Source organism: Bombina bombina, chromosome 4 (assembly GCF_027579735.1).
Source record: "Bombina bombina isolate aBomBom1 chromosome 4, aBomBom1.pri, whole genome shotgun sequence".
NCBI lineage: Eukaryota > Metazoa > Chordata > Amphibia > Anura > Bombinatoridae > Bombina > Bombina bombina.
In genome coordinates, this window is record NC_069502.1 from 554,517,511 (window position 1) to 554,540,995 (window position 23,485).

The 23,485-nt window shown below is 42.0% G+C and overlaps 1 protein-coding gene across 2 annotated transcripts in view; it reads right to left on the bottom strand.

Moving 5' to 3' along the window:
* Window positions 1-23,485, bottom strand: part of SNX14 (sorting nexin 14) — a 517,711-nt gene that overhangs the window by 185,324 nt on the left and 308,902 nt on the right. For both annotated transcript variants that reach the window (XM_053710493.1, XM_053710492.1), the window contains one exon: window positions 18,917-19,046. In XM_053710493.1, the coding sequence (XP_053566468.1) occupies window positions 18,917-19,046 (130 nt within the window). The remainder of the gene's footprint in view (window positions 1-18,916; window positions 19,047-23,485) is intronic.

Genomic DNA, 23,485 nt, shown 5'->3' on the forward strand with positions numbered 1-23,485 from the left:
TGGTTGACCTAAACTACGGCTGTGACATTATCTGTTTGGGAGTCTCTTTTCAACAGAGGCCAAGCTTGAAGAGTCCTGAAAATTGCATGGAGTTTTAGAACATTTATTGGTAACATCACCTCCCAAGGATCCCAAACAACCTGTACTCTCTGAGACCCCAAACGGCTCCCCAACCTGAGAGAATTGCATTTGTAGTGATCAGAGTCCAGTTAGGATGAGCAAAAGAAGACACCTGAATAATAAACTGATGATCCAGCCACCAAGTTAGAGACTAACTTGTACTGGGATCCAAAAATATCCTTGGAGACAGCCAAGTATAATCATTGCACCTTTGATGCTGCTTACAAAGCTTAAGAGGACTTATGTAAAAAAAAAGGTGCAAACAGAATTGCATCTGAAACTGCAATCATGAGACTTAGTACTTCCATACAAAGAGCAACCAAAGGAAAAGAGAGAGACTGAAGGTTAAGACAAGCTGAAACCAATTAAACCTACTCAGCTCTGTTAGAGAAAGACTCATGAAGGCTTAATCTATTTGAAATCCCCCAAAAAGTTATATTTGTTTGAGGAACCAAAGACATTTTTGGAAAATTGATCCCTCAACCTTGCCGTTGAAGAAAACACAAGAGCCAGTTGGTGTGAGATTCTGCTAAAGGAAAAAAGAGTTGGTAATGAAAAACACTGTGGGGGAATTTAAGAATGCCTGGTATAAGCATAAGGCTATCCTACAAACTATTTCAATTTATACTTTTAGGAAATATCGGCAGACTTGTTGGGCCTATGACTCTTTATTGCCATCAAAATCTATGTTTCTAGGTAATCCAGGTACGGAAACACTGCAATACCCTGAGACCTGAACACAGAAAAATGGGAACCCAGAACCTTTTGAATATTCTTGGAGCTGTAGACAGACCAAATAGTAGAGCAACACACTGAAATTGACTTTTCATTAAGGTAAACTTCAGAAATTGGAAATGTTCTTTGTGAATTTGAACATGAAGGTAAGCATCCTTTAAATCTATTGTGGACATAAACTAACTGGCAGAATAGGCCGAATAGTTTTCATTTTGAAAAATGGAATCCTTACAAATTTGTTCAGAACTTGCAGATCCAGAACTGGTCTGAAATTACCTTCCTTCATTGGAACAATGAAGAGATTTGAATAAAATCCCATCACCTGTTCCTACAAAGGAACTGGAACAATCCCTCCCATAGTTTCCAGATCTGAGACAGACTTGAAAAAGCTTACGCTTTTACAGGATTATTAGGAACATTGGACAGAAAAAAAAACAACCTTACTCAGGGAGAAACTACATTTTGAAGCCAGACTGAAACCAAGCCTCCTGAAAGAGGCTTAAACTGCCCCTTTCCATAACCTCTGGATCCGGGGTCGCAACCTTCATGCAGTTTTGGTAGTAGAGATGCTTTGACATGCTCCAGTTATAACAAGGCTCCAGACTGAATCAGCGGTGCCTTGCTTCTGAGCAGAGGAGGCAACCTTTTGTTCCTTATTTTGACAAAAGGAATGAAAATTATAAGAAGCTTTAGAGATTTTCCTCTAAAAAAATTTTCCCTGTGGAAGAAAGGCCCCTCCTTTACCTCTAGTAACAGTAGATATTATAGAATCTAAGTTTGTGCAGTGGTGGCCAGCCTTTCACAGGGATCTGCGTGGAGTTCACAGGTAGCACACCGTATAACCTCTACAAATTATATATATATATATATATATATATATATATATATATATATATATATATATATAAAATCAATGTAAATATTTGCATAGGAAATTAGCACATCTAGGCAAGAATCCCTGCTTGCTTTTCCCCCAGAAATAACTCATATACAATGTTACCAATGCACAAGAGAATTCTGGGTAAGCTATGCAAATTAGATATGCAAATTCTCAATTTTTTGCTTCAAAAATACTATTTTTAAAAAAAAAAAAACTCTTTATTGAATGAACATATGCAGTGTTACATCAGCGATCATGACATAAAACACAGATACAATCGTTAACCATGATGCAATTACATGTAAAACAGATAAAACACTATCCAAATTGTCAAAATATAATGAAATAACAGTATGTTTGTTCATTGTGATAGTACAGACTATTTGCTTTACACAATTTACAATCATAAGCTGAAAGAGTAGGGCTAGAGCATCTACGCAAATCAGAGTTTAACAAAATATGAGTATGTAGATTTCTGCTCTTTAAGACAAAAAACAGGTGATTTTCAAATGTTCAGCCTATGTTGGTCGTTGAAAACCTCAGGCGTATAAGAGGGGAAATAGAAGAAAGAACAGGGTGGACAAGCTAAGAAAGGGAAGGTGTTTAGGAGAAGGGGAAAGAAAAAAAAAAAAAGGAAAGAAACCCACCTCAAACTTCATGTACAGAAAAAATATGACCAATCCACTAGGGCTTGCAGATCATTATAAGTCCCTGCCTTCCCAAATCAAAGTCATGTATTCATGTGTTTCCAATTTTCCAGTCCTAAGATAGTGGAACCTCTCCAAGTTTAACAAATTCCAGACCCCAGCCCTCCACTCCCCTAGATCTGGCACTTGAAGAGATTTCCAATGTCTCGGTATGAGACTCTTAGCACAATTCAGCATCAAGAGGAACAACTGACGCTTTGCTACCTCGGTTATTTTTGGTATTTCATGATATATAAAGGTATTTAGGATTAGGAGGTAAAATAATTTTCAGAAGTCTGCTACTTTCGCAGAAAACCTCTTCCCAGAAGGGTTGTATGCAAGGGCACTGCCACCAGATATGCAACAGTGATCCCTCTTCTCCGCAGCCTCTCCAGCACTCCCCACCCACCTGTGGGTATATTTTTTTCAGCCCGTTTTGCTTTACCAAAGATCAATAGACAAGTTGTTGTATCAATTTCAAGTTCCAAATCTCTTTGCCATGCCGCCACATAGGAAGGCAATACTACCCCACTTCCCTCCATTAAAATGTTATACAAAGTTGAAATTAGGTGATGATGTATAATTGCTAAGGTACAGAGCACCTCAAAAGGAGTTTTCTGTCTGGACATAGAGTCCTTGTCTCGAGATGTGTTGAAATAGTGGTTCAGCTGTGCCACCCGGAACCACGAGGAGAACAGGTCGTGGTTCCATTCCGCTAATTCATCCTGTGATTTGAGCCTACCCCGGTCCAAAGCGCTCAATATGGCCACCTCTGACAGTGGGTAGGAAGAGCCAGGACAGTGCGCTCTGTTCGCTATTCCAATATCAGGATTTTCGCGTACCGACATTACCGGTGAGACAACAGTGGAAATGTGGCTCTCCACTTTGATTAGCTTGTCCCAACTATGTAGTGTGTCCTCTATCAGGGGAAATTGAGATATACTACTGGGACGATGTCCCGAGCTTATCCATGCAAGTGATCCAATATTACCCCTTTGGAGGATCTCTCTATCCAACCCAATCCAGGCTTTATCAGTGGATCCGTGAATCCACTCCACGATTCGCTGGAGTGTAATTGCCTTGTGGTACTCACTGAGCTGAGGCACGCCGCCCCCCCTCTGCTTCTGGGAAGATACATTGTCTTTTTACTAATCCTTGGCCTCAAACCATTCCAAATATATGATTCAATTGCCGTCTGGATTTGATGAATTATATGCCCAGCGGAAGCTAGGGGGATTGGCTGCATGATATACAGGACTCTAGGCAACACGTTCATTTTTGCGACGTGTAATCTTCCTATCCAGGAAATAGTTTTATTTTTTCACATCGCAAAATCTCTTAAAATGTCATCTCTGAAGCGTTTATAGTATACGTTGACAATTTCTCCAACCGAGGAGGCCAGAGTGATGCCCAGATATTTCAAGTGTTTCGTAGCAATTTTCAGAGGGCAGGAACAGGTCTGATTTGCAAAGATGTCCTGAGGTATTGAGATATTCAAGATTTTAGACTTAGAGGGATTTAGTAGAAAATCCGACACTCGGCCAAAGGCCTCAAATTCATCTAACGAAGCCCGCAGAGACGAGACGCCGTCAGCAAGGGTTAACAGGACATCGTCAGAATACATAGTTAATCTATGCTCCACTCCTCCAATCCCAACTCCACTAATGTCGGGGCTAGCTCGTACCCTACTCGCAAATACCTCCATAACAACAGCGAAGAGCAGTGGTGAAAGGGGACACCCCTGCCTTGTACCATTGGAGATTGTAAACGGTGCAGAGAACAATCCATTTACCCGAACTTTGGCATTAGGGTTAGAGTACAACGAGAACATAGTTTATGAATTGCGTTCCAAAGCCCATTTTCATCAGAGTATGACGCATAAAGGTCCAATCAACCCGATCGAAAGCCTTCTCCGCATCCGTCGATACAGGGATCAAAGGAGCGGAGTGGGCCTGTGCATAAGAAATCAGCCGAATGACTCTGAGCATATTGTCACGTGCCTCCTGAGCTGGAATAAAGCCTGTCTGATCCGTAGAGACCAAATGAGGTAAAAGTTTTTTGAGACGATTCGCTATGGCCTTCCAACATCTTCCAAAGTCTTCCAACATCGAGCGAGGCAGGACAGGAGTCTTGGAAAGCTGATTGAACAAATGGAGCATGTGAGGTACCAGAATATCCTCAAATTTTTTATAATAGCGGGTCCCAAACTCATCCGGGCCCGGGCTTTTGCCAGTCGGGGGGCTTTTAATGGCCACATGGATCTCCTCAGCGGTAAAGGGGGCATCTAACTGACCCGCCTCCTCTATGGACAGATGAGGTATGTTTGCCTTTGCTATATAATCTAACAACTCTTGTTCGTGACTCTATCTTCCAACAGGGTCTCTAAGCATCCCGTCTGTGGAATGTATATTATAAAGGGTTTCATAAAAATCCCAGAAAGTGTTTGCGATGGACTGGCCATCCCTATGTGTTCCTCCATGCTTATCTACTATCTCATACACGTAGGAGCGCAGTCTCTTGCGCGCCAAGGCCAGAGCTAAAAACCTTCCCGCTTTATTGCTGTGCTCAAAGAACTGTTGTCGTAAAATGAGCGCTTTTTTGTGCTGTTCTTCTTTCAAGTGTCGTAGCAGGGCTGCTCTAGCAAGAGCCAGCTCCTCTTGTAACCCTTGATCCCGGGGTCGGTCTTTGTGTGCCAATTCTTTTTGAGTGACTTGTGCCAGAGCGTGTTATAAAATTCTCTTCTGGCTCTGCGCAACACTGCGCTGTGTCTAGTCAGTATACCTCTGGCCACACATTTGTGTGCCTCCCAGACAGTAGAACTGTCCATAGTAACATCCGTATTCAGACGGAAATATTCCTCAATATTTTGGTGCAACTTTTGTGTCAAAGGTTTATCATCCAATAAAAATTCATCCAGTCTCCAAACATAAGGAGTTACCGGAGTGTTGGGCCAGTTAATGGTACATTTGACTGGTCCGACCAAGTGATTGTGTTAATGCTAGAACCCGTCGTAACCGCAAGACCCGCAGAGTCAGTGAGAAGATAATCAATCCTTGCGTACTTCCTATGAGGGTGCGAATAAAAGGTGTAATTTTTATCTATTAGGTGGAAAGTACGCCAAATATCATGCAAAACAAGGTCCTTAAAGGTTCTGACTAGATGCTTGATCACTCTATGAGGGGTGCCGGAGAGGCTATCAGAAGTGTCTTAGCTGGGGTTCAAGGAGACATTAAAATCTCCTCCCAAGTAGAGGACTCCCTTTTGTACTTCTAAAATTTTGTGCATTACTTTCTTAAAAAACAGATCTTGTGCTTTATTTGGAAAATAGAGATTGTCCAGGGTTATGGGTCTACCAAATGACGTGCCTGTCATTATCAAGTACCTACCATTGGGGTCTCTCAATATCTGTTCCAACTGGAATGGCACGGTGGGGCAGAACAATATACCTACTCCGTTCTTTTTGGAAGGCCCTGAAGCAAAGTGAGCTGTTGGGTAATACCTGCTAAACCACTTAGGTTCCCTGTGCTTAGAGTAGTGTGTTTCCTGAATAAAAATAATGTCGCCCCCCAGCCTGTGTAGGTCTTGAGTAATTATTGATCGCTTCCCAGGGTTATTGAGGCCCTTGACATTTACGGCTAAGAGGGCAATGGCATGTACTCTGGGTTTTAGGTGTGAATTTGCCAGTTCAGAACTGATGGTCTAATGTGTGTGGAGGGGGGGGAAGGGGGGGGGACAGGGAAAAAGGTAAAGGAAGAAAAGGTTAGGAAGGGTAAAAGTGAAAGAGAATGGAATATGGTACGGAAGTATCAGATAGGGTGATAAAAAGAGGAGGGGGGTATATAGAATAAGAAAGGATTAGTAGTATGAGGGCCGGGAACAAGAGAAAAAAATCCTTGAGGGATTTAAGGACCAGGTGCCGAAACACCTACCTAGTATTGCGACCGGATCTAGGGGTATAGGGAGTTAGAGTAAAAATCTATGATAGTGAATAAAAGTATACAACAGGAGGTAGTAACCTCAATACTCATATATGTTATATTAGCAGAATATTAACTTTTTTAGGTAAAGTAACCCGAAAACATTGCAAAAAAACATTGTTAGAACCTGAGTATGAATCAAAGTTAAACAACAAAACCATTCGCCATATCCTCACTCATCCGGTATGCGTTATATCAAAGGAGGGTCCCAACTCAGGAACCTGCAGCTAGCCTAAGTTAATGTGCTCGGTTAGGTATTTACCCTTCTTTTTGTAACTTTTTTTTTTTTTTTTTTTAATTTTTTATCCCCCCATCCACCCCCTTACCCTATACCTCCTGCTTCTTCTCCTTTCTTTTTCTTTCCCCTCTCCCCACCCCTTATCCTCCATTTCTAGCTCTTCTTTACCCCCTAGTCAACCCATACCCCCCCCCTTCCCTTCCCTATAGAAGCTGCCTACCTATAATCCCTAAGAGGCCCCAAAAATTAGAAACCCACTTGCCTAACAGGGCTAGAGGAAAAAGGAATAAAGAGCATTTCAAAACTTAACAACTTGCAAATAACATTCTTATAATTACTAATTTATCCCCTAATTAGACCCCCCCCAGTATATGCATTCTCAGACTGGTATTATGCAGCAGAAAGTACCAAACAGGGGGTATACTAAGGAATTCTGTAACAACTTTCAAAGTAACATTTGCTAAACAATTCAATGCTAAGGTATTACAGATGAACAAATGTCAAACCAGATCGTCCCGTTCAATACAGTCTCTCCACAATAGGATTGGTTGGTATATGTCCAAAAACAGGTTAAACAAACCCGTATGCTAGAGATTTGGCAGAGAGAAATTATCAACATAATATTTATAACAGGGTAGAAAAAGCAAACTTAGACTTATCTGTCCAGGGATACCGCTGTGCTACATGTCCTGGGCAGGATGATCTATAATAGCTCTGGGCATACTAGTATAAATCCGTCAGTCAAATAGGCATGTTTACTTGCGACCTAGTCAAGTCGTTGTCCGTTTTCACCGCAGCCCTCCTCAGGCCCCGGCTGTGCCAAAGCAACTGCAACATTAGGTGGCCTAATCTGCAGACCAAAGGCTTGGTTGAGGGTGGGAAGATCAGCCAGTGTCTTAAAAATTGCTGTTGTGCCATCTTTGGATGCAATTATACATGTGGGAAATCCCCATCTATATTGAATTTGTTGTTCCTTGAGCTTGGAGGTGATATACAGTAGCTCACACCGTTTCTGAAGGGTCACTGGACATAAATCAGTAAACACTTGGATTTCTGTACCCTTATATGTAAGGGTGTGTTTGTTCCTGGAGTGCCGGAGAATCTCCCCTTTATCTTTGTAAGATAAGAGCTTGATAATGACATCCCTAGGTGGAGCTCTAGCTGGTGGTTTGGGCCTGAGGGCCAGATGGGCTCTTTCAACTTGAATCTCAGCTGCATTTGGGGCATTTTTGAGGAATTTAAATAGCTCTTGTATGTATTGACCTATTTCAGGTGGTTTTACTGTTTCAGGCACACCACGGAGCCGCAAATTATTCCGCCTGCTCCTATTTTCTAAATCCTAAATTCTGTCAGTCAGGCTCTGGACTGTGGCGTCATGAGATTGTATACAACTAGCCTGATGTTGGATGTCTGAACGTATAGTTTCTTGCATTTCCTCTACTTGAGAGACTATGTTCAACTGCAACTATGTCCTTTTTTAACTCCCCAAACATGAGCTTTACATCCAGCATAGCCTCTTATATATCGCTTTTAGAGGATAAATGCTTAATATCATCTTTAGTGACATAGCCCAATTGTGAGGGTTCCAGATTAAGTGTCTGTGCAGCAGTTGCTTGTCTGTTAGAATCAGAGATGTCTCTATGTGCGCTGGGGACTGTGTCAGCTGGAATTAGGTAGTTCTCCATGTTGGTGGCTTGGATGCCCTTAGTTGGCTTAGTTATCCGTCTGTTTGACATCCCCAAATAATAAGCAAAGAGAGCTGTCAGTATATTACTCTCCATGTCACTCAGATATGGTGAATGCAGTTCAAATGTCTTGTGTGGCTACTAAACCAAGCTGTTATGTGCTATGCCTTCCAAAAACGTTGCTGTAAAGGGACCCAAAGAGGATTCTCTCCCCTCACAAACAGGGTAAAAGCACCTGGCCTCCCTTTAATATCTATGTGTATTTAAGTGCTGCAGTGCAGATCTGTGCAATATCAAGCCACTATTTATTCTTCGTTAAAAGTTTGCCAGCTCCCTCTATTTAGCTCCAGTGATTACTTTAAAACCTCACCTTCCACTTCTTTAGTTCCCCCTTTTTTTTTTTTGTATTGGTTTCTTTTAAAAGTTATAATGGACCACAGGAGGCCCAAACAGGACCACTGGATCTGCAGCGCACAATCAGTGTATGCCTCACCTTCTTCTTTGGCGCTTATGTGGCCCTCGGTCCGTTCACAGATAACAGCTCTGGGGCTGGCCGGAGGTCAATTCGGGCACCTGCTGCTTCCTGGTTTGAATGCGGCTCAATGTAGTGGTACTCCGATTAGACGCCACCCGAACTGCCTCTCTGATGAACTTCTGTAATCTTGGCCAACCGGCCCTCGAGCTAGTAGTCGGACTATCCGATATGATATGCACATAGTCCCAGAAGTTAGATTGCGGCTGTTTTTCCAAGAGCAGCCAACTCTGATGTGTCCTAGGCCTCACTGCGCAATAAATTTAGAAAGCCTCCGGTGCAGTCTGACAGGTTCAAACGGCGAGTTTTGGTGCCCACTTCGTTCAATAATGCATTAAACAAGTTTTTCCAGATTCCAACAAGCTATGGGTTACTTAATACCTATCATAAGAGTTTTGAGGCTTCAGAGCTCAATTAGTGTGCGGCCATCAGCTAGCGTGGCCAAGCTCCGTCCCCTCCAAAAATACTGTTTTAACACAGCTATCCTTTTAACAGGATTATAGCAGCAAACCAGAAATCACTCCTAGACAGCCTGTTTTGTTCTATTTGGAACTCATCAGTAGGAGATTTCTGGTTGCTGCATTGATAAAGCTATTTTCAAGGTTAAACCAAAATTCATTAAAATTATGGGGGGAGATAAAAAACAGTGCAACTCAATAGTACAAAATAAAAATTACTAACATAGACCCATTATATACAAAATTTTGAATGATATGGGACAAATCAATTTAAGGTTAGCTGAAAAAAAAACCACAAACCTGAATAAAAATTCTGCCATTAAATACGTGAAGGCTCTATAGTCCTTACCTGTCCCCTTAATGTAAAGTACTTGTAAAGTACTTGTAAAGCACTTGTGTCACTACCCTATACTCCATTATCCCCTCTATCTTACTGTAGCAGCTATGTGAGAGGAAAATAGACATCAAATCGGTTTGAGTACCCTTCTCTACGAGGAATCTGGAGCAACTACATTCTTCACCCACCTCCTGGGAGGCAAAGATTAAACTGGCTAATCAGTGAGGTGGGAGGGATGGAATACCCTTGGAGTTTTGATAAATCTTTGCCTTCTCTGAGTGGCCAGGAGTTGAATCAGTGACGTGCGGTGAGGTCAGAGACTGGGGAGGCAATGGCTATGATACTCCAGAGAAACACACACGTAGTATAGTATATATATATATATATATATATATATATATATATATATATATATAAAATCATTGGTGGCTGGTGAATTTTCAAGATGGTGGGGCGCAAGACCTCACCCCTTGAAATAAAGCCCCACCCCTCAGCTCCACCCACAAAGGGGGTAAACACATAGTTAAAGCACCAGTAATAGTATTATAATTTAGCCATAATATTTTCTTTATGTAGGTTAAATCATCAAGCTCCTTATCTCCCTTATCCTCTTCTCAAGCACATCCTTGGTGGAAGAATAGCTTTATAGCACATGAACAAAATAAGCAAGTAAAGATTAAAATACTAACCCTCCGGCATCTGTATTGCAGGACACCACAAATAATCCTAGTGTATACAGATAATACAGAACCTGAAATTAGACTTATATTAACTCAATATTTTTAAAATGATTACTACTACTGTTTTGGGGCTTCACATACATGCACACATGCATAGTTACACACATACTTACTCACATACATTCATTCACTTACTCACACTCACATACTCCACCAAAAGTATCTGGTTTCCTAAACTTTTTTCTCAATTCTTGATATAAAAAAAAACAAATAGCGACACAAGAGACATTCGGTAGCAATAAAACACATCTGGCTGAGGTGAGTTAGAGGGATCAAAAACTAAGAGGTGACAGGATTAAAGTGGGAAACAGGAAAAGTGTCAAAGTGATTAAGAAGGGAATGAGAGAGAACAGAGAAAGATTTGAATAGTGAAAAACAGATGGAGGGCAAAGAGAGAGACATGAACAAAAATGATGGGAGACATAGGAAAAAGATAAAGGGATTCAAAAAACATGTATTCACCTGTTATACAATCACATTTTTCTGTGTATTAATTTATATATATATATATATATATATATATATATACAACCAGAAGCAGGGAACCAGCACACTCTTCTTATATCCAGCTGCCGGGGTGCGCTTGCAAGCAAACAAATATCCACAAAATAAAGCAGGCACTCTCCGTTTAACTTTGTCGTTTAATGGTAAACGTTTTCGGGGTCTCCCCCGTCCTCAGACCACTTACAGATATACAATAACACACAACTTAAATAGCTACTCACCCTCACCGTGTCAAATCGCCAACAGACTCTCAACTTCCGTGTCGCGCAACTGCGCATGCGCGCCCGGAACTAAGGAGAGCCGACAGGGACCAACCACCCACCACTAAAAGCAAAAGTGAAAATCAACATCACACAGAATAATGCAGCAGTGCAGACCGCTAACTACACATAGTACTATAATGCAAACTGATATTATTACCCTATACTAGGCATATTGTAATATACACAGACCTACCCCCAAACCTTTTTTGAACCTTATATCTTCAAATGTTATGCATACACATATTGCCATTTTGCCAAAAAGGGATATTATTATGTTCTTATACTGTTATATTTACACTGTTATATTTACATATTTACATATTTACACAGAGGGGATATCAGTGTTAGGTAGCATTACTCTTCATGTATTACACTCATGCCCCTAACTGAACAATTAGCCCAATACCTCTTTCACCAACTTAAAGGTGTTGGACCCCTGTGCATATTACTTTACCACAGAGCACCCCCCATATCCACTTTACTATTTGATAGCCCTCCTCAGTTACATGGATGCTTAACTATCAGTGGGGAACCCAGCCATAAAGATAATGAGCTGCATTGCAATTTAATTGCATGTATTCAATCCAGCCATGGACATACCCAATCATTTTAGCTTAAGCTCATATCTTACTGTGAAGGAGGCAGTAGGCATACATCCACTACAAGTTTTACAAAAAACATTGGTAATCCAAATGGACATTCAGCCCCTTTGGGTACATAGTCTCCAGGTTAAAAATCCACTGAGACTCCCGTTGTAGTAGACGCCTGCCCCTGTCACCCCCCCTAGGATTGCGTGGAACGTGATCTATGATAATATACCGAAGGTCAGATACAGCATGACCACTGGTACTGAAGTGGCGAGCCACCGGTTGATCTGAATCACCATCCTTAATTGCCAGCCGAATCGCTGACCGGTGGTTCGCCATCCTCGTCCTGAGATCATCCTGGGTCTTACCCACGTAAAATTTACCACACGGACAGTGTAGTAAGTAAACAATATACGTGGTTGTGCAAGTCACCCTGTGCAGGATCTTATATTTTTTATTAGACCATGGATGTTGAAACGTGCTGCTCTGGGTTAACCCACCACAGGTAGTGCAACCACTGCAACGGAAGCAACCTTTTTTCGTGGTTTTTAACCATGTACTAGGCATATAGCTGTCACTATTGTCGGGCCTCAAGAGCATATCTTTCAGTGATCTTCCACGTTTGAACCCAACCAAAGGTGACACACAGGATGCAAAGGGTAGTGTTTTGTCACTCTCCAAAATGTCCCAATGTTCCCTCAAGATATTGGAGAACTGTAGCTTTTCAGGTGAGAAGATGGTGGTAAAGATCATCCTCTTCTCACTCTTATCCCTCTCCATCTTAGTGAGTGCCTGTTCCTGTGTAAGCCCTGATGCTTCAATCAGTGATTCGTCAAGATGCTTAGAACCATAACCACGGTCCATGAATTTCTTGTACATTTCCTGTAGTTGCTGTTCCTTCCTTTCCTGGTTACTGTTATTGCGTACCACTCGCTTAAACTGTGATCTTGCCAGTGATTTTTTCAAACTAGGAGGATGGCAGCTTGTAGCATCCAATAATGAGTTCCTGTCAGTTTCCTTATAATATAAGGTTGTGCTGATACCTGTGTTTTCCTTAAAGATCCTTAAATCCAGGAAGTCGATGGTATGTATATCATAGGTCATCTTCAACTGTATATGTGGATTCACCTTGTTTAATTCTGCATACCACACCAGTAACTCATCCTCTGTCCCACACCAGATAAGGAAGAGATCATCTATATAACGTCGGTATAACCGTATTCTGTGATCCCCAAAGGCAGTAGTGGCGACCGTTTCGAAGTGGGCCATAAACAGATTCGCATAAGATGGGGCCACGTTGGACCCCATCGCTGTTCCTGAGATCTGTAAATAAAAGTCCCTCTCAAATTTGAAATAATTGCATCTCAAACAGAAATCCAGTAGTTCAGACATCACATCCACTGGAGGCCCAATATAAGGATGTCTAAGAAGATGGTACACCACAGCAGCCATACCCTGATCATGGGGAATCACGGTGTATAAACTGGTCACATCTAGTGTGACCAGAAACTCGCCTCCACCAGATGTGCGATAGGTCTTTAGCAACTGTATCAACTCCATGGAGTCCAGGAGAAAGGAGTCAGTGTGCCTCACGATTGGTTGCAGAATACTATCAACAAATGTAGCCAGGGGTTGTAAGATAGATCCCCTGGCTGACACAATCGGTCTTCCTGGAGGTGTGATTGGATTTTTGTGTACCTTCGGCAAGGTATAAATCACAGGGACAATAGGATGCCCAACTTGTAGGTAATCCCTCAAGGCCTTATCAATAAAGCCTTGTTGGTAAAGACATTCCAAATAGTTGTCAATTCTTGTCTTAAAGGCTCCAGTGGGGTTACCCGGTAGTCGTCTATATGTGCCACCATCGGACAATTGCTGTACAATTTCCTGCTTATAGTCCCGATAGTCTTGCAGGACCAGGGCCCCTCCTTTGTCCGCCTCCCGTATCACTAAATCCTTATTATTCTGTAGGCTTTTAAGAGCTAAGCGCTGTTCTCTATTCAAATTATTCCTAAAGCTCTTTTGATGGTTGTAAAGGTCTCTCATCATGTCATCCTTAGTCATTCTTGCATAAGTTGCAATGCTCGCATTAGTACTTTTTGGATCAAATTTGCCCTTTCTTCGTAGCCCCCCTGCTTCATCTTTGGAAATCCCAAAGTGCTCCTTCAACCTCAAGGATCTCTGGAACTTAAAGAGATCTACATTGAGGAAAAATTCATTAGCATATAGGGTTGGGATGAATTTTAAACCTTTTTGTAACACTGCTTCTTCAGCATCTGTCAGTACATATGAGCTTAGATTCATAATGATCTTGCTTGGCTCATCAGTGTTGTCTATTTGCGCCATTGTCGGGGAGGTCTTCCTCTTGTTCTGCGACCCACGTCGCCCCCGCCTCTGGTGTGGCCTATGCCCTGCTCGTTTTTTGAGCGAGTGGTCATAGATTGGGATCCCTGGGGGAACTCCCTCTGAGTGGACAATTGACCTTCTGGATCAGAGCTGTTGTCTGAGCTTTCCACTGTCGCAAGTGACTTTGGCTTAAACACTCGTGCACGTCTGAATCTAGACAAGCTACCCCTCTCTTGAGGACCAAGTAGCCATCTGTAGATGCGTTTTTCTTTATAATCTTGTGTCACTGCTTCCCATTTACGTTCCTTAAACGTTAACAATTCTTTCTCATAGGTGTCAATACTTGATTTTATTTTATCAAGCCATGCCTCCCTGGGATCCTCAGTAAGTTTAGTCATATGGGTAGACTCAAAATTTTGTAATTCTAATTCAATTTGTTTTAATTGGTCACTCACCTCCTGTATTACCAATAACATCAGATCTAAAGAGCCCTTATTCAGGATGCCACACCATTTAAGGCAGAAAGTGGGGTTATTGCGCCCAATAGTGGGTATGTTCTTAATCCTGAACCCTTTTGGAATAAATGCCTTCCTGTGATATTCTGATAAGTAACACCCATGAAGCTGTAAGTCAATTTTCTTTTTCCTTAGTTTCACCACATAGTTAAATATCTGATCAGGTTGTTCTCTTTGTTTTCTAATTGTGATAGCATCAAACCGGATTCTATTTGCATCCGCTTCAGAGAATTGGAACACATTAGCTCCCTCAATATTATCCTCCAGTTGATCCCCCACCTGAGAGGCCTCTGTGTCCTCTTGACTCATAGCTCAGTCTGTGTATACTTTTGCAATCACAAATGCTGCACCACACCGTCACCGTTTTAAAAACAATCAAGCAGAATAACTCTGCTGAACAGATAGTGTCCCAGTCAATTATCCCAGGGTGAGGACAATTTTTCACAAGGTGCTGTAGGTCCAATACATACAAATACAACCAGAAGCAGGGAACCAGCACACTCTTCTTATATCCAGCTGCCGGGGTGCGCTTGCAAGCAAACAAATACTGATATCCCCTCTGTGTAAATATGTAAATATAACAGTGTAAATATAACAGTATAAGAACATAATAATATCCCTTTTGTATGTGCATATGTGTATGCATAACATTTGAAGATATAAGGTTCAAAAAAGGTTTGGGGGTAGGTCTGTGTATATTACAATATGCCTAGTATAGGGTAATAATATCAGTTTGCATTATAGTACTATGTGTAGTTAGCGGTCTGCACTGCTGCATTATTCTGTGTGATGTTGATTTTCACTTTTGCTTTTAGTGGTGGGTGGTTGGTCCCTGTCGGCTCTCCTTAGTTCCGGGCGCGCATGCGCAGTTGCGCGACACGGAAGTTGAGAGTCTGTTGGCGATTTGACACGGTGAGGGTGAGTAGCTATTTAAGTTGTGTGTTATTGTATATCTGTAAGTGGTCTGAGGACGGGGGAGACCCCGAAAACGTTTACCATTAAACGACAAAGTTAAACGGAGAGTGCCTGCTTTATTTTGTGGATATATATATATATATATATATATATATATATATATTAGTAAGCAGTAAAAGAGAAGACATTCTGTTTCTATTTAATGCACTTCAAAACATGCTGGCATTATTTTGTGCTATAGGGTTAATCTGGATCAATTCCTCTTAACAGACATCCTGTCACCTTTCAGAGTGATTAATACATTTTCACAGTCTAATACTCTGTGTCTGCAATGTGACCTCTGACCTCTAAGACTACACTTTTGCCCATCCAGACCCTTCAGGGTCTCTGACACAAAGTTGCTATGCAGGCATGGGCGTGCAAAGGTGGAATATATAATATATATATATATATATTATATATACACTGTGTATATATATATATATATATATATATATATATATATATATAATATATATATATATATATACATATTCAATGGAATTACAGTATTACATTTATTTGGAGGACCAGTCATCCCCTACCTTTTTTCTCCTGTGTGCTGGCTGCAGTGAGGTCGACTCTACAGAGGGTCTAGACACATGGGGGCTGGAGGGGCAGAGCACTGTAAGTGTTTAAAGTTAAGCACCATGATCTGCAGCATTGTGAGCAGTTCACTGAACACTATACAAAGTGTGTATTGGGGCTGGCTGGGGGAGACTGCTTTGGCTGCCCTGCTGCTTCAGTTCTCAGTGTCACATTGTGAGAAGATCATCTGCCGCACTGGGCAGCTCTGGGCTCTTCAACTTTTTACAGATCCTGCTGCTGCTTCCCTCCTCCCCCCTCTCAGCAGCTGTCAGAAAAAAAAAAAAGAGTAACGCTTTGACTGCCAGAGAGGGAGCTGATAAGCGTCTGTTCAGGCAGCAGAGCAGACGATGTAAAGGTAAACCCTGACCTTTGCAGCAAATTACACAAGGCTAATTACAAACTAAGTTTGTTTGATTTAACTTTGGCAGCCTGAACAGACGCTTATCAGCTCCCTCTCTGGCAGTCAAAGCGTTACTCTTTTTTTTTTTTTTTTTTTCTGACAGCTGCTGAGAGGGGGGAGGAGGGAAGCAGCAGCAGGATCTGTAAAAAGTTGAAGAGCGGAGCCCAGAGCTACCCAGTGCGGCAGATCTTCTCAAATTCCCACAGTGAGACTGGTTATGACCCCTGACAGACGTGTTTCTGTGCATACTGCTTATGCTTACTATCTTTCCACCCTGAGTATGCTACCTGCAGCTAAATTATTGGATGTTATAAGGAGGTGGTGCAGCGGAGTGAGGGCTATGTAAAAAAAAATAAAAAAATGCACACATTCATAACCCTGCAGTGCTTATTGCGCAATCTATCGTTTCGGAATTAGAGGAGCAGATGAGAGTAATCAGAGTAGGTTACAAGTTCCAGTCCAGTGTAATAAATAGCACAATGGGAAAAATGGACTGGAACTTGTAACCTACTCTCATCTGCTCCTCTAATTCAAAATGATAGATTGCGCATTTTAAGTATTTCATTTTGTTCCCAACTTCCCATTGTTCAGCTGGGTGGGTGCTGCTGTGGAAGTGTGAAACCTACTCATCGGCTTCCCTATTCCAGCAGATAGATTGCGCATTAAGTATTTTATTTTGTAATTAGAGGAGCCGATGAGTAGGTTTTTTGTTTTACACAAGGCACAAGCTGAAGCTTCAAAGGCAAAGCACCCTGCACAATAGCACATAACTTACCGCTTTGTAGAGAATGTATCTGTAGGTACTAGAGCGCCGCTCAAGTGTCTCAGACAGTGGACTTTCAGGCAGGGCAGCAATCATATGGGCTGAATCACACTCACTCGGCAGGCACTGTCTTGAATTTCTTTTCCCTCCTTCACTATTCCCGCCAGCAGCAAATGACGCCAGTTAGTCCGACGTCACAAACAAGCCCGGCCGACACGCCTCCCTGATGGCTGATTGGCTGTGAGTATCTCCATCTCATAGAGGCGGTTTTGAGAACCGCCTCTATTGGAGAGTGATATGGGCCCCGGTGAGACACCACTGGGTGGCGCTAGCCAAGAACAGTAGTCAGCATCCATTGTTGCGCAATCAAGAAAGGCAGCGGAAGGGCTTACTGCATCTTAATTGCACAACATGGATGGGCGGCGAATCTGGCGATGAGAATGGATGGGATCACATCTGGTGGCGCACGCGCGGGGGGGGGGGGGGGGGCGGCGTCATCCAAAAATATTAATAAAAAAAAACACAAGTATTTTTTTTTTATTTTTTAATCATAATTAAAAAAATTATTTTTTTCTAATTGGACAGGGGAGGCACTGCCTCCCCTGCCTCCTATTACTGCACGTCACTGAGTTGAATCCCAGGAGTAATGGACTTGTGGACTCTCACCAGCTTACGAAATAAAATATTATTCCTACAGAAACAAGGATAGAAGCAAAACCTAAGCAAACAGACTGAAATGAGAAGTTTCTACTTAAAGGGCTAGTAAACCTAGAAAATAATATTATATAATTCTGCACATAGTACACTCAATGTAGCTCGCTCCTGCTCTGTCTGACAGCGGGAGCATGCTACATTGAGTGAAATGGCGCGGTCGGGCCGGGCTGTGACTAGACAGCTGCCCAGATGTGCTCAGATAGAAAACCAGACCCGCTCAGTAGAGCACAGAGGGCGGATCTGAAAAACACTATTTTTTAATAAAAAATTCAGTCAATATTATGTTATACAAGGCTAGCACTAATATAATGTTATATAATTCTGCACTATGTGCAGAATTATATAACATTATTTTCTAGGTTTACTGGCCCTTTAACTCCAAATACCATGAAGCTATATACCAGGCACAGTGTTAGTATTATGTATTTTCACAATAACAGGACCACAAAACTGTTAGACAACTCTTTTTAACATATAGATAAGAGTACATTAAAAAATATGAAGCAATATGTCTCAGGTTAAGGGAAATTTGCATAAGCATAGAATCTAGGGCTTTATACAACATGAATGTCAACTGACTTCTGCCAAGGGTCTATCATAGAACATAGAACTAAATGATTAAAAAAAATACTCAAAATAAATGCACGTTTGTTACTTTATACACAGAGCAAAATATTAAAATACAATTGTAATTAAAATAGATTATATTTTTTTATTATTTTTGCATTAACCAAGCATATAGCCAAGTAGATAAGAAGAAGAAAAAAAAGGTTTTCATGTGGTAAAATTACTATGTAAACTTAACAGCTGTCATTAACAAAACAAAAAAAACTCCATTAAAAGGTATATGAAACCTTTTGTTGCTACCAGTTAAAAACAAGACCTTATACTTACAGCATAATCATCTTCTGCCAATCCATAGTTAGGAGGCATAGCACCCTCCATTGTTGTGCTTTTAAAAACACCTTTTATTTTACTGCCAATTTTGCCAATTCCAAAGGACTCTCCTCTTTTTTGGGTACCCCTAATAAATAAGAAAATTGCAGTTATTTAGAGAAATTATTTTTCATTAAAGGAACATGAAACCCAAAATGTTTCTTTCATGATTCAGATAAAGAAAACAAAATGTATGCTTATCTGATTTATTTATTTCCGGATATGGTGAGTCCACAGCTTGAGTAATTACTGTTGGGAATATCACTCCTGGCCAGCAGCAGGAGGAAAACAGCACCACAGTTAAACTGCTAAGTATCACTCCCTTACCCCCAACCCCCAGTCATTCTCCCAAAGGGGAATGGAGAAAAAGGAGTAAAACAAGGTGTAGAGGTGCCTGAGGTTATAGTCAAAAGAACAACTGTCTTAAAATTAAGGGTGGGGCCGTGGACTCACCATATCCGGAAATAAATACATTTATCAGGTAAGTAAACATTTTGTTTTTCTTTCCTAAGATATGGTGGAGTCCATGGCTTGAGTAATAACTGTTGGGAACCAATACCCAAGCTAGAGGACATGGATAAATAGGGAGGGACAAGGCAGGCAATCCTAAACAGAAGGCACCACCGCTTGAAGAACCTTTCTTCCAAAAGAAGCCTCAGCTGAGGCAAAAGTATCAAATTTGGAAAATTTGGAAAAGTATGTAGAGAAGATCAAGTTAAAGCCTTACAAATTTGTTCCATAGAAGCCTCATTTTTGAAAGCCCAAGAAGAGGAAACAGCTCTTGTGGAATGAGACGTAATTCTCTCAGGAGGCTGCTGTCCAGCAGTCTCATAAGCCGAACGAATTATACTTTGAAACCAAAAAGAGTAGTAGCAGTAGCTTTCTGACCTTTACGTTTCCTGGAAAACAGACAGAGGATAGAGGACTGGCGAAAATCCTTAGTCGCATGTAAGTAGAATTTAAGAGCACGTACAATATCCAAATTGTGTAACAAACGTTCTTTGGAAGAAGAAGGATTAGGACACAGAGAGGGAACAACATTTTCCTGTTTGATATTTCTATTAGAAACAACCTTAGGAAGGAAACCGACCGCCTTATCGGCATGAAAAAAAAGATAAGGGGAATCACACTGCAGAGCTGAGAATTCCAAGACTCTTTGAGCAGAAGAGATAGCAACAAGAAACAAAACCTTCCAAGATAACAACTTAATGTCTATGGAATGCAACGGCTCAAATGGAGGAAGCAGCAAAACTTTAAGAACAAGGTTAAGGGGCATATATATAAAGCTCCGTATGGAGCTTGAAGCCCTGTGTTTCTGGCGAGCCTTCAGGCTCCCCAGAAACACCAGTTATGAAGCAGCGGTCTAAAGACCGCAGCTCCATATCAATGTAGGAAGCCAGTCCCGACAACTTCAGTACTCAATCTCTCCCTGACCAGTGAACCGGAAGTGAAGACAAAACACACCCAATAACGATAACCTTTCCTGGAGAGCCATAACAGTGTAACAGATGAACCAGTCCGTGAAGCATAAATATCGGGGTAAAAAGTTGTAGGCGCTACAAACATGTGCTGTGCAAAAATCCATGTTTATTATGGAAAAAACAAAATTGCAAATCACAAACAAAAAACAGAATTTATGCTTACCTGATAAATTACTTTCTCCAACGGTGTGTCCGGTCCACGGCGTCATCCATTACTTGTGGGAATATTCTCTTCCCCAACAGGAAATGGCAAAGAGCACAGCAAAAGCTATCCATATAGCCCCTCCTCAGGCTCCGCCCCCTCAGTCATTCGACCGACGGTTAGGAGAGAAAAAAGGAGAAACTATAGGGTGCCGTGGTGACTGTAGTATATAGAGAAATACATTTTTCAAACCTGATTAAAAAAACCAGGGCGGGCCGTGGACCGGACACACCGTTGGAGAAAGTAATTTATCAGGTAAGCATAAATTCTGTTTTCTCCAACATTGGTGTGTCCGGTCCACGGCGTCATCCATTACTTGTGGGAACCAATACCAAAGCCTTAGGACACGGATGAAGGGAGGGAGCAAATCAGGTTACCTAAACAGAAGGCACCACGGCTTGCAAAACCTTTCTCCCAAAAACAGCCTCGGAAGAAGCAAAAGTATCAAATTTGTAAAATTTGGCAAAAGTGTGCAGAGAATACCAAGTCGCTGCCTTACATATCTGATCAACAGAAGCCTCGTTCTTGAAGGTCCATGTGGAAGCCACAGCTCTAGTGGAGTGAGCTGTGACTCGTTCAGGAGGCTGCCGTCCGGCAGTCTCATAAGCCAATCGGATAATGCTTTTCAGCCAGAAAGAGAGGTAGCAGTAGCTTTTTGTCCTCTCCTCTTACCAGAGTAAACGACAAACAAAGATGAGGTTTGTCTAAAATCCTTAGTTGCTTCTAAATAGAACTTTAAAGCACGAACTACATCTAAATTGTGTAACAAACATTCCTTCTTTGAAACTGGATTCGGACACAGAGAAGGAACAACTATTTCCTGGTTAATATTCATGTTGGAAACAACCTTCGGAAGAAAACCAGGCTTAGTACGCAAAACGACCTTATCTGAATGGAACACCAGATAGGGTGTATTACACTGCAAAGCAGATAATTCCGAAACTCTTCTTGCAGAAGAAATAGCAACCAAAAACAGAACTTTCCAAGATAGTAACTTGATATATATGAAATGTAAGGGTTCAAACGGAACCCCTTGAAGAACTGAAAGAACTAAATTTAGACTCCAAGGAGGAGTCAAGGGTCTGTAAACAGGCTTGATTCTGACCAAAGCCTGTACAAAAGCTTGTACATCTGGCACAGCTGCCAGTCGTTTGTGTAACAAGACAGATAAAGCAGAAATCTGTCCTTTTAGAGAACTCGCTGACAATCCCTTATCCAAACCTTCTTGGAGAAAGGAGAGGATCTTAGGAATTTTAATCTTACTCCAGGAGAATCCCTTGGATTCACACCAACAGATATATCTTTTCCATATTTTATGGTAAATCTTTCTAGTCACAGGTTTTCTGGCTTGGACCAGAGTATCAATCACTGAATCTGAAAACCCACGCTTGGATAAAATCAAACGTTCAATTTCCAAGCAGTCAGCTGCAGAGAAACTAGATTTGGATGTTCGAATGGACCTTGTACTAGAAGATCCTGTCTCAAAGGTAGCTTCCATGGTGGAGCCGATGACATATTCACCAGGTCTGCATACCAAGTCCTGCGCGACCACGCAGGAGCTATCAGAATTACCGAGGCCTTCTCCTGTTTGATCCTGGCTACAAGCCTGGGAAGGAGAGGGAACGGTCGAAACGCATAAGCTAGGTTGAACGACCAAGGCGCCACTAATGCATCCACTAGAGTCGCCTTGGGATCCCTGGATCTGGACCCGTAGCAAGGAACCTTGAAGTTCTGACGGGACGCCATCAGATCCATGTCTGGAATGCCCCATAATTGAGTTAACTGGGCAAAAAACTCCGGGTGGAGTTCCCACTCCCCCGGATGGAAAGTCTGACGACTCAGATAATCCGCCTCCCAGTTGTCTACTCCTGGGATGTGGATTGCAGATAGGTGGCAGGAGTGATCCTCCGCCCATTTGATGATTTTGGATACCTCTCTCATCGCCAAGGAACTACTTGTTCCCCCCTGATGGTTGATGTAAGCTACAGTCGTCATGTTGTCTGACTGGAATCTTATGAATCCGGCCTTCGCTAGTTGAGGCCAAGCCCGGAGAGCATTGAATATCGCTCTCAGTTCCAGGATGTTTATCGGGAGAAGAGACTCTTCCCGAGACCATAAACCCTGAGCTTTCAGGGAATCCCAGACCGTGCCCCAGCCTAATAGACTGGCGTCGGTCGTGACAATGACCCACTCTGGTCTGCGGAAACTCATTCCCTGAGACAGGTGATCCTGGGACAACCACCAACGGAGTGAGTCTCTGGTCATCTGGTCTACTTGAATCTTTGGAGACAAGTCTGTATAGTCCCCATTCCACTGCTTGAGCATGCACAGTTGTAATGGTCTTAGATAAATTCGAGCAAAAGAAACTATGTCCATTGCTGCAACCATCAACCCTACTACTTCCATGCACTGAGCTATGGACGGCTGCAGAATAGAGAGAAGAACTTGACAAGCGTTTAGAAGCTTTGACTTTCTGACTTCTGTCAAGAAGATCTTCATTTCAAAAGAATCTATTATTGTTCCCAAAAAGGGAACTCTTGTCGACGGAGACAGGGAACTCTTTTCTACGTTCACCTTCCACCCGTGAGATTTGAGAAAGGCTAGAACAATGTCTGTATGAGCCTTTGCCTTGGAAAGAGACGACGCTTGAATTAGAATGTCGTCCAGATAAGGTGCCACTGCAATGCCCCTTGGTCTTAGAACCGCTAGAAGGGACCCGAGCACCTTTGTGAAAATTCTGGGAGCAGTGGCTAGTCCGAATGGGAGAGCCACGAACTGATAATGTTTGTCCAGAAAGGCGAACCTTAGGAACTGATGATGATCTTTGTGGATAGGAATATGTAG